The sequence below is a fragment of the Oryza glaberrima genome, chromosome 5 (assembly GCF_000147395.1).
Source record: "Oryza glaberrima chromosome 5, OglaRS2, whole genome shotgun sequence".
NCBI lineage: Eukaryota > Viridiplantae > Streptophyta > Magnoliopsida > Poales > Poaceae > Oryza > Oryza glaberrima.
In genome coordinates this window covers 10,490,155-10,502,370 of record NC_068330.1, presented here as the reverse complement: position 1 = coordinate 10,502,370, position 12,216 = coordinate 10,490,155, and the positions used below count along the sequence as shown (strand labels likewise).

The following is a 12,216-nucleotide window of genomic DNA, read 5'->3' as shown; positions in this document are numbered from 1 at the left end:
ATGTTGTATAGGCTGACCACCAGGCGTTGCAAACCCGGCCGATGTGCTATTGAACCTTGGTGCTGGATCGGTTGAACGATTTGTTGTCTTAACGGCGTCTGCTGAATCGGCTGCTGCCTTGGTGGTGTTTGCTGAACTGGTTGCATGACCTGTTGCTGGATTGGTTGCACAACCTACTAAATTGGGGTGTCTGCTGAATCGTCTGTTGTTGTATTGGATCAACAATAGGTTGAGGCGGCAGAAACGTGGCAACAACATGATCTTGGGTCAGCCGATTCGCAACCTGCCCGCCATGCTGTGGCTGCTCTCTCATTAACAAACGAGGGTTCACTGGCTGGCCTGGCGCCATTGCTGACGGAATAGGTAGGGGAGTTGACGCCAGTGCCGTCGGCTGAGATGTTCGTGCAACAGAGGGGACCGCCTGAGTTGATGGCTGAACATCGGTAATCAAAGACCGATAATTTGGAAAGACACCTCCTTACAAATAAACCGGGCCTGCAGCCTGCTGCTCAGCTATTGAACCATCGGCAATGGACTTCATCATGTTTGATAAGGTATTGACTAACACCCCAGATTGATTGATAGTATATTTACATTCTAGTTAACCGATATACTAGCTCATACCCTCTATCCGATGCCCTCCTGGTACTATGAGAAGCCACCCCTGGCTGTCGAATTCCTTACGACAACACGTCATGACCATACAACCGGGGCTAAATACGGAGGAGTACCCTCCCCAGGGAATTAACTTAGGACTATATACACGCACGGAGGAATACCCATACTGAGCTGTCACCATCAGCAGCCCACCTCTCATCCGCAGCATATAACCCCAAATAATGATATCCCATAGTCTAGACACCACTTCTAAATTACCAGATACTACTCTAATATCATTGTCATGACATAGAGTAATTGCATAAGCAATTACAATATACTTGCACCAAAGCATCGCCCAGATAAGCTAGCAGTATATTCAGTATACCATGAATATAATATAAAGTTGGCATTCATATATTCGGAAAGTATTTCAATACCATAAATGTATATAGAAGAGTATTCTAATAAAAGTACAAAGCTTACAAAAGAGGAAAGGAAAGCTACTAGAGCCATATCTGAACTCTTCCGAAGACTTCCGGACTCTATTCCTATTCCACTAGATTGAGAATACTAAACTAAACTTGAGAGAATATGAGAGAGCTCTTACTTGAGGTGTTTGTTGAAGTGAAGAGAGTGAAGTCCTTATATAGGCTGCCAATGACGGTTGTGGTAGTTGGAATGGTCGGAATTGCCCTCTAACCGTCCAGCCCAAACCTGGATCCAACGGCGCCAGGGGAGGTTCGGCCGAACCCCCTGGTTCGGCCGAACAAGGGGCAGGCCCAACCTGGCCCAAATTCAGCAAGTGGCCTACTACATTGCTACACTTCGTAGACTTGTGAATTTTGGCCCAATTCATTATGTCAATTCTGAGTTCTTGGCCCATTCATGCATAAGTCTGATTCTCGACATCGTCCGATTGATTTATCGTTTGAGTTGATGTCGATTCTCCTCCACTTTATGGTTATTCTCTGCAAAAGGTTAGTGAACCTAATACTAGTGGAATATTATTATTCTAACTTGTATATGCATTGCAGACATCACTAGCTCTCCTCTATTTTGGTAATATTGACAGTCAAAACTGATCGATAACGACCGTCAACAGTCGTTTCTCTCTGTGTGTGTCATTTGGTAGCCCATGTAATAGATACAATATTGTCATGCCCGGGAAATATGCCTTTCTGAATGCTAATGTATTAATCCCCATCCCAGGAAAAGCCGGGGTACACCACACAAACTTGATACAAAAGACACATCTTTATTATATCAATAATATTTACATTATTACATAGGCACTTAAGGCCTGGCAAACAGAAATAAACAACAGCGGACTAGTGGGCCTACGGCTCCATCTTCACAGGCGCTCAATTGGGGTATAAGCCAGGACTCCACCTAGGACTTCCTCTCCAAAGCTTTCTCTTACTGAAGGGGGGAAAGATTGAGCAAGAATGAGTACAACCACAGTACTCAGCAAGTCACACCGAGAGATGCATGATTAATGCAAGAGGGTACAAGAAGTAATAATATAGGGCTAGGTTTTGCGGTAAACAGCATTTAAAAGTCGCCTAGTTGCCCAAAGCTATTTTACAAAAATGATCCTAGAGTTACATAGTATTATTAATCAAGGCCGTCAACCCACACGAACCTGCCTTTACCCAAGGCCTACGATGATTCAGACCGAACTGGCAACCCGACCTGGGTCCCAGTTCGTCCCAAGCCAACCCAGGCCAACCATTCCACATTTTAGTTGTTAAGCAAGTTTTAAGAAGTAAACCACAAACTTGGGTACATTGCTAGGCTTGCCCATAACCGAGGGCACGGCTATTCGAATAGATTATACTCTGATCAAAGGTGTACATCTTTACCCACAAGACACGTCTTCCTCACGTGTCACCACTTGCCACATACCACCACGGCATACGGGCGGAAGCCGTGACATAGTTTCCAACCCATACTAACCATAAACCAGAGTACCGACCCAACCCTGCCTACAGCCGGAATCCCGGGACTGGTAGGCCAAGGTTGAGCCCCTGTGCCATGACATCTCGACTGCCGAGCCGCAGCTCGTGTTGCCTTCATTTGCCCTAGAGATGTCCATCGAGCCCCGAATTCATCCATCTCTATCCGTCTACCTTTGTTCATGACTAGACTGAGCTACAAACTACGCCTTACCCACTAGACATGTGGAAGTACGGTAGTGCTTTGCAATAGAGGCCCGAGCTTAATCCTTATAGTACCCGAGGTACGACTAACAAAACCCGACTACGCACCTCGAGCCCAGCCTAAATCCATTTTGGGGGTTTTGAATAGAGGGAGAGGTGTGTGTCCAATTCGAACATAAGCCAACCATTCCATACTTTCCAAATGATATGAGAATTCCCAAAGTCTAAAGTTATACAACCACCTAATGTTGCCTAATTAATCAGCGAAGAATCTACCTAAATTCATACTAGTGGAACCATGAATAAGTACCCACTAGTTGGGGTATTATTTTCCTAGGGTGAACAAGGTGGTATAAACAATAGCAACAATGATAAGGTCATAACAAAGATAAATAGGCATGGCTAAATAAAACAGTGATAACGTGGAAATTTAAATAAAGCGGTTATGCATTAATTTAAAACAAAATAATTTTATAAACTGGGATTCAATATGCTCAAGGATGATGTGACTTGCCTTGCTCAGAGGGAACGGCCTTCCGAGCCTTCGGCGACAACCGCGAACCACGCTTCGAGAACCTCCGGAATGATAGAAGCTACCGGCAGCACACAAGCAAAGCTACAAGCCTATAAATAAGCAATAACAATACATAAAAAGAAAGGCACATGGTTCTTTAGGTTATAACAAACATTAAGAGACTTGAACGGGTCGATTCGGAGTTCGTATGATCAAAATATGATTATCGTTTAATGCTGTTATGTGGAGATTTGCGGATTATTATAATTAAGCTTTGCAACCATAAAGACAGGAAGGCTGCACTGTTGACATGTGGACCCCACTTGTCAACCTAAAGGGCCACGGTAGACCAAGTACATAGAGACGGTCCACGGGTCGATGGAAGCGGACCCCATGTGTCAACCGAAGCAAGTGGCCCACAAACGGACCCCACTAGACACCTGTTGGTGCAAAAAACACACACTGGCCTGGAAGATCTGCTTAACTCCTGTGCAGGTCTAAAATCTCGCTTTAGGTTCATGAGCGTGCCAGTTGATTTGATCTTGTAATCAACAAGAAAGGAAGACAAGAAAAACTACGGTTAAATTCATAAACGATAGCCGATCGGCTAGTTGCCGATGACATATCATTTATCTCGGAGCCGACGTCATATTTGAATCGATCGACAATGATGAATAAATAAGATAAAACTAAATCTAGTCAATCGGCTATAGATATTAACATCATATAGTCTTTACTTCGATATATACTTAAACTAAGTGATTAGGATAGATCGGTCACCATGCCGAGACAGTATAAATCACTTAAGTCGAAATATACATTAAAGCAAAGATTATATAGAGGTTTATAGCATAGCCGATCAGATAGATCTAGCATGTATCGGCTAATACTCCGATACTACTTTATACTAAGATATTGAAACAAACAAGATATATCAAATAAAAAACTTAATATAACTTTAATGCGACAAGATCTTAATATAAAGGGCAGATTCATAACAAGCAAGAGTATGATATAAGAATAGCCAAATCAGGTAAGATCGGCTGAAATTCCGATGCTATCTCTATTGATAATCATAAAACAAGCTAGATATCAAAATTATAGATAGAACTTAATAGATCGAACTCAACCAATGCAGCATTAAGCATAAAGATAATTGTAAGATCTAAACAAGATGATGAAAACCTAAGAGATGATAAGTATATGATATAATCTAAATTAATAACGAGGTTTAACTCTATCGGCTACTTTCTAACAGTAAAAACCAGCCGATGACAAGTTATATAATGAAACTAACAGAGATTATATGGTATATATGATAACTCGACGAATTACATAAACAAGATTAGAGTGTCATAAAGATGGAAGTGCTAATCCCGAGAACACAAATCGCCATGACAAGTTTACCTCTAGTTGAAGATCGATGCAGCTCAATCCGAAAGCAAGAACTCATCGAAATAAAACGAAAGTAAAAAGGGTGGCGATGCGCCGAAAGTGTTATTGAACGTGTGTTCATTGATTACATGGGTTTGGGTCATATTTATACCCGAGATACAAAATATGTCCTTGCCGGACATGACTCTTACCTCTAACAAACTCTAAGATACCATAAGTCTTTACGGCAGACTTTTGCCCAATCATATCTCTAAGGAAATTACATAAGATATCCTAATTAATAAATACAATTGCCTATCTGAGAGCTTTATCTCTGATGTGACCATGGCTACTACACTACAGCAGAAACAACACCTAGAAACGGTTTTTATGTGATGTAGAGATGGCTATACCCGTCTCTATTATAGGTAGAGACGGTTTTAGCACCCGTCTCATAGGCGTTGCCATTACTCCCATGTCAAACGATTAGAGACGGTTCAAATAGCCGTGTGTATGTCTAGAGACGGTCGATAGATACGGTTGGGACCGTCGCTACACGCATGACTACAAATTCAAATCAAATTTGTAGACACGCCGAAAACCGTCTCTACTTTAAATTTGACCGTCTCTAATATAAATTACGAACATTCCAAATTTGAAATACAAATTTTCAGATTAAACATGTAGAGACACTTGATGATCTTAGCCACGGTTGCTTCCGTCTCTATCATATAATAGAGACAGTTTATGTCTTGTTTAGGCACGGTTCTAACCGTCTCTATTAATGGTTAATATATTACTTATTTCTCTCCTAGAGACAATATCCATTTCTATAGACACGGGTGCACCCGTCTCTACACAGTGTCTAATTAACAAATAATACCTGCATCTAGCGCTATTAGTCACATATGCCAAACATTTCATTCAGAAAATCCATAAACACAATAATATCAGTAGACTGAGTTACCATCATACCACATTGATAATATTTTCAACACTAGTAGCTTAGCATTAAAGAAAAAGCAATATCCATACATTGTTCCCGATGAGAAAACTTAAATATGTTTCCGGCAGCAGCAAGTGCTAATTCTAATGCAACAAGTAGTGCGAAATGATGCAGTCGCCATTGTAAATCAGTCCTCTTCACTTCAAGTCTAAGATGATGCTGTAGTACTAGACGATGGAGCAGTATTTGGTGGCTGGCTTCCTTGGTTAAATTCGGATCAAACTGAAGAGAGGATAGAATGGAGGATTATTTGATGACTAACTTCCTTGGTTCTAATCAACCTACATATACATCCATGAATATGTTATTTTGTTAGCTTATGGCTATATAAGTTGCAACATTAAAAACAGTAATCTTGTGCCCATACCTCTTGTCTTGGAATGAGCCTAGCAAAGTGAAGGTGGCAGCCTAGATATCAAATTATCTTCTGGATATTTCTCAGCAAGATATGATACCATAAAACTAATGAAGCCATTTACATTACTGGAGCTACTCCCTTGTTCACTTCTTCCTGACATATTCGAAAATCTTCCACCATAATAGTTTGTTGGAGTAATGGTTGGACCCATGCCTCTAACTCTACCACTATGATCCTTTCCAAACACTTCTAACATAGCTTGTTCAAAATCAGCTTCAGTGAGTTCTTGGCCATCTACTCTTTTCTCAGCCAATTTCATATATACCTCATTCTACATGGAAAAATTGTACTCTTACTATAGTGTATTTTATTATAGAAAGAGTTAAAGAAAAACAAGTAATATGTCATACCATTTTGTCTTGTGTAGCATCATTAACATATCTGCCATCTTTTGTCTTATGGCATTCATCAAAGAAGGTTGCTCTGTCCACCTCCACTCCATCATGTTCCTGCAGATTATACATGTCAAGTGCATGAGAAACAGAAGCAATAATGAATGAAGAAATACATGCTAAACTTCTTACCAGCTCTTTCCTCTTTCTTGCAAAGCTCTTTCTTCCTAATGTGTGTGGATGCTTAATATTTTGTGCATTCTCTTGGTTTTGATCACTGATTTTCTAATGATACAACATATACCATCAATGAGTTGATATAAATCAAAGCGATGGCTGTTCACTCACTAAAATGTTCAACACATATTTATCTTAGAGTCCTCTGAGTACCAGTAAGAAACTAGTGTAGGCCATTGAGATTCATTAACAGTTTGGGGTACCGTTTGCAATACTCGTTCCATGGGTAAGTTAGCCTTGTAATACTTTTTCTTCAGATTAGACTTGTATTGCCTCCATTTTCCATCTAACTGGTGGAGAAGCCAATCCTTAGCTCTTCCATCAATTGCAAACTTTCTCTAGCACATATGAAAAGAGTGAATGGATTATACAGGAATCACCATAAAAATATGATCTAAAAACCATGTGAATTAAACAAGCAATACCTGTACTTCAGAAATCAATTTTGGATGATATATTCTCTTATAAAGTTTATCATTCCATTTAAGAATGTTCAGTGGAGCTAGATGTGGCTTCCTGACAAGTGTTCCTAAATAGGATCCAAGAACTACAGAAGATTGTGAGCAAGGTGCATTGAAACGGTCCAATTTGACAATAATCTTAACACCTTCCGGAAGATTTTCAACATTTGCCAGTTTAGTTGGTCCTCGACGTCTTTTAATGCGGCCATCAGGATCTGTCATGTTTAAAGATTTAGTCCACAAGCATACAAGTTTTAAAAGCGAATAAACAATATAGCTTACGATACTCATAGCAGTTTGAATGCCATTCTGCGTTTGTTATGTTCTGTTCTTCAACATAGTGATCATTTGGGACCATTTCTTGATTCTGTACTCCATTCTCTGAAAAATCCAAGCCTTGCAGTCTTTGGGACCTTGCTGCCATTTGCACTATATTTAAAAAACAGATTAGAATGTTACAGGTGCATAAGTAACAATATAACCCTTGCATATTGAGGTACATTAGATAATGCAAATTCTAGGAATTGAGATACTCCTGTTTTATATGCAGCAGTTGTTCTGGGCTTATTAATCCAGTCCCTATTCATTTATCCAGTACTCAATTATTGAAAAACATAAATAAAATAACATCGAGGAATTAGAATGTTAGGAGAGCCAATGTTTGATGTATTGTTGATTGTTAATAAGTTACTATGCATCGTATTAGGTGCTATCAATATAATGGACAGAGAAGCAACAATCCAATTCATATAAATTACTGTAAATAACAGTACCAGATATTATGTGGAGCATTATTTGATTATAAATATTTCGAGATCACAAGAATATACTATTGCTACATTATAGGTAATTTATCTTTTCCACTGATCAAACTAAATTGACCAAAGTATAAATTCTAATGTTTGCTGAAGTATTAAGTAGGTCTACATCTTACAAGCCTAGAGTCCAAGAGAGCATCAAAAAGTTCAGATCATGCTGTGTTCCCAACCAATTTTGGGACAAACATGATTATAAATTCGAAGATACGCATTCGAATTAGTTGACCACACATAATTAAATATTGTACTCACCAAGTTCTGCAAATTATACTGATGTTTCCCTTAGCTGCTAGCTGTTGTAAATATCCTCTACGATGACCAAATTACAGTTGCACAAATATGCAAAGTTACATGCCAGTCACCTATATATTATAAAATAATTAGATGCAAACAGGAAAAACAAACCATCTGTGCATTAAATTTTTTCCCCAATATACTTGGGTTGCTATAACAGATAATTAAGAATTAAATACTTTGTCTGTAAGCAGAACACATATCAAACATCAGCTGTGCAAGTGTGCAGAAACAGTATTGCAATTAGGATCGCTACTATTGCCAGGATTCGATGGCTGAGGAATTTGGGCAATACTAGGAAGAAAATCACCGATGAATCTGCGGCGTGTCGATGTTGCTGCTGTGGGGCAAACGATGGGCGTGTGGCTGGCTGATGACGCGGGGGCCACGCATCTCTGGCGGCGCCAGCGGCGCGCAGCCTGGAAGGCACAGGCGGCGATGGGTGGACGGTGGGTGCTAGGCGGCACAGGCGGCGTTCACCCCGGACGGCGCAGGCGGCGATGGCGTCGGCAGTAGGTGCGCAGCCCAGGCGTCGCCGGCGGCGCTGAGCCCAGACGGCACAGGCGGCGGCCGTGGGGCTCATACGCGAGAGGCCACTGTCTTCACGGTGGAGCTAATGGAAAGATTGGAACAGATCGTAGAAGAGAAGGAGAGGGGTTTGTTCTCTTAGATAATATCGTAACTACTTCTGAGTTCCAAGGGAGATAAAAAAAATCCGCATGAGCGAGGTAAAAACGTTGGAAAGATTGATCTTTTTGGAGGGAACGAGTGAAAAAAAATTCCTACCAAATTGTTTGGCGCTGATTAATGTGATTGTAGAGACGGTCTATTATCCTGTCCGTAATTAGCGTATCTACATAAGAGGCAAAGTGGGAGATGGGCTTTAATAGGGACGACGTGCTTAGCCGTCTCTTACAGAACGTCTCTACAGGCCGTTTTTGTAGTAGTGCTATGGATACAACCATTGCTCACATCATGGATGAACAAGGAGATATCAAGATCAAGTCCTCCAAGTGCTGGAATCCGATTCGGCCACCTGCTACACTGCTGACTTCAAACGGCCACCGAATCTGCATACGACCTCTGTTTTCGGCCCGTGAGTGCTTGATGGAAAGCTCTCGGAGCCCTCTTTCCAACGGATCCAGCCTCATTGCCAAATTCCATGTCGTTTGGCCGCAATCACATAAATAAGGTGCTGCATCACTTGTCTTGGGCCTCTGGAATTGTAACTAATGTGATTCCACTCCTCATCGCCGACAATGTCAACCTCCGCTAGTCCTCCGAGCGCATCAACCTCTGAGGATGTCGAGGTAAGTACCCATCGGCTAATCCCCTTTCTTTTCCGTGCAAGATTGGTTTTTCTTCTGCTCAATCTTCGATTTTCCTCCTTCTGTAGCATCTCTCTCATCAAGTCGCAGTCCCTAGTATAACCGATGAGTTCCAGTTTTTCCTTGGCCCAATTGGTAACCCAGTCCCCACAGAGTTCATCAATGGAGAAACCAACTGAATCCCCTTTAGATTTGCTAACCGGATCTAAGCCTATGGAAGAACACCTTCAAATCTTAGCCATCGGCCGAAAACAGCTGGCCCGCTTGGTATAACAGGATGTCAGCTAGAAAGTTAACCCACTGGGAAGAAATCCGCATATCCCAAGCCTTGGCTTTAACTGCAGCAGACATGGCAAAAGATGAGTCCATGATGGTAGCTACCACTTACTTCTGGTCCACAGCCATGAATACCTTCCTTTTCTCTCAAGGACCGATGACTCCAACTCTTTTGGATGTTATAATGATTACTGGCCTAGATGTGACCTCATCGGCTAACCTGAACATCTTGAATATCCAATCCACCCATGAGTTCAAAATCAGAAGCATAGGCGGTTGGTCAGGCTATGTTGCCAAGAACATGGGTACTAGGCCGATCTTTGCAAGGGAGCATGCAGCTTTCCTCATGATATGGCTTGAGAAGTTCTTTTTTCATGGTCCAAGTTGTGGTCCTACTACAAACTGGCAACATGTAGCCAAGAATTTGGTAGACAAGAAACAATTTCCCCTTGGAAAGTATCTGCTAGGCTATCTGTACCAAACTCTGAACACTGCCATAACCAAGATGGCCTCTGGAGTATCAATCGGCACAGGGGGTCCCTAGTGGTTACTGCAGATCTGGCTAAACTTGCACACCAGGATGGTTGTCAATCGGCCACCATTAGCCGATACAAGATTTCCAAGATTTGAGCCGATCATCGATGATGATGGAGAAAGAATCACTACATGCCGATGCAGGTCCTTTGGAGAAGCGGCATCGGTTAGCATTGCATCCAAGCTATCGGCTGAACCCTTCAGAGAGTGGTTCAACAACTTTTACGATGGGTTTCCCAAAAACACTAGAATTTAGTTTGCATACGAAGGACATGGCACTTGTAAGCTACGAGGCGATTTTCGGTTTGATGAGATCAACTCCGAAAAATATGACAAATCTAGAGAAGTATTCTTAGCAGCCATCGTCCTTGCATCCTTCCTGTTGGCATCCATCAAGGCAAAAAAATCCAAATGACATATGAGTTCTATCATCCGACAAGTGCTGCAAGGCAATTCGGCATGGTTCAACTGCCGATCAGCTTGTTCTTTGCCGATAAGATCCAGAGTAGAGGAGAAATCACTTCTTTGCCGATAAGATCCACAGTAGAGGAGAAATCACATCACCACTTATGATGGATCGGCTGCTGAACATAGAAGGACCACCCCTAGGCATCATCAACAATATCAAGCTAAGGATGTTGAGAAGTGCATCCTTTGACCGATGGTGGATAGAGTGGAAAAAACATCGGTTTCACCAATCGTCTTCAATGTATCTAGATCTATTCCCTAAGCCGTCCCTCAAGTAAGAATCTTCTCCTTTGTCAATTATGTTAACTACAAGCCGATGAATTAATCTTGACCTTGTGCAAATTCTCTCTCTTGCAGACAACAGAATATTCTCCTCCTCATCATAGCAACAGCGGTGTAGAGATCCAATATGCCCCAGGGCTACTGCTCAATGGTAGTGGACTATCTCCTCCGGTCATCGGCTACAATGCCCCCAAGACTTCAACACTGCTGCATGGCATGCCCCGTCTGCCGATAGCCTCTGATGCTGGCAGAAAAAAGAGAGCAAAATCGGCTGCTGCACCATCGGCTGCAAAGAAGAAACCCAAGAAGCAAAAGACCACTGCCGATGAATTGCCAGCCATAGATTCGGATGTAGCAGAATTCCTGAAGGGTGAAACAATGGCAAAAGATGTGGATGAAGCGGTTGAACATGTCAGTGAAACAAGGGAACAAACTCCTCTAGCCGATCCACCTGCAACTCAAAGAACGCCATCACCTCCAGTACGTCCCACATACAAACCAAGAGTATGTGCATGTTTTCAATCTTCAGCTTAAGTCTATTATGCCTTTATACCAATTCTCAACTTTGATTTTCTTGCAGAAAAAGATTGCTTCCAAGAAGCCACAAGCACCAGCTGTATTTTCAAACCGATGCAGAAAAAGATTGATTTTTAAACCTCATCAACTTTCCTCTCTCACTTTTTTAAATAACCGATGCTAATTTGTACTTGTATTTTCAGCCTATTCGTCCTCCAACCCCAATTTCCAAATCTAGCGAGCCAACTCCATCGGTTGCAGGCAGTCACCATGTGGAGGAAAAAGAAGAAGTGGCAGCACCAGCTCATGCTGTCCCTGTAAGTATATACCTTAAGTTTACAAATCATGTCGGCTGCCATCATTTTTACTTAACTGATAGTCCCAATGTTTCTCTTTTTCAAGTTTTAGCCGACATGTTCTCTTTTGATATCTGGCCATTCTTAGATAAAGCGGAAGAAACAACAAGCATAGCTCTGGTGCCCTTAGCCGATGATATCAAGTCAACTCTACTAGACATCTCAAAAAGGCTTAAAGGCTCTCTAGAAACCTTGATTGCAAGCTATGGATCCATCCGAGACAGACTCAATGAAATCCATGAC

At 41.7% G+C, this 12,216-nt stretch overlaps 1 protein-coding gene across 1 annotated transcript; it reads right to left on the bottom strand.

Moving 5' to 3' along the window:
* Positions 1-6,039: 6,039 nt before the first annotated feature.
* Positions 6,040-7,323, bottom strand: LOC127774158 (uncharacterized). The gene is made up of 5 exons (XM_052300441.1): positions 7,066-7,323; positions 6,844-6,978; positions 6,596-6,688; positions 6,422-6,520; positions 6,040-6,342 (listed from the first exon to the last, which is right to left on the bottom strand). The coding sequence occupies exons 1-5, from the start codon at positions 7,321-7,323 to the stop codon at positions 6,040-6,042; spliced, it is 888 nt and encodes a 295-aa protein (XP_052156401.1).
* Between the last annotated feature and the right edge of the window lie 4,893 nt (positions 7,324-12,216).

Excerpts from the sequence above, each read along its gene's own strand:
- LOC127774158 (XM_052300441.1), bottom strand. The coding sequence starts at position 7,323 with ATGACAGATCCTGATGGCCGCATTAAAAGACGTCGAGGACCAACTAAA. Across the intron at positions 6,689-6,843 it reads TGGAACGAGTATTGCAAACG|AAAATCAGTGATCAAAACCA; the intron begins GTACCCCAAACT and ends TTGTATCATTAG. Across the intron at positions 6,343-6,421 it reads ATGCTACACAAGACAAAATG|AATGAGGTATATATGAAATT; the intron begins GTATGACATATT and ends TTTTCCATGTAG.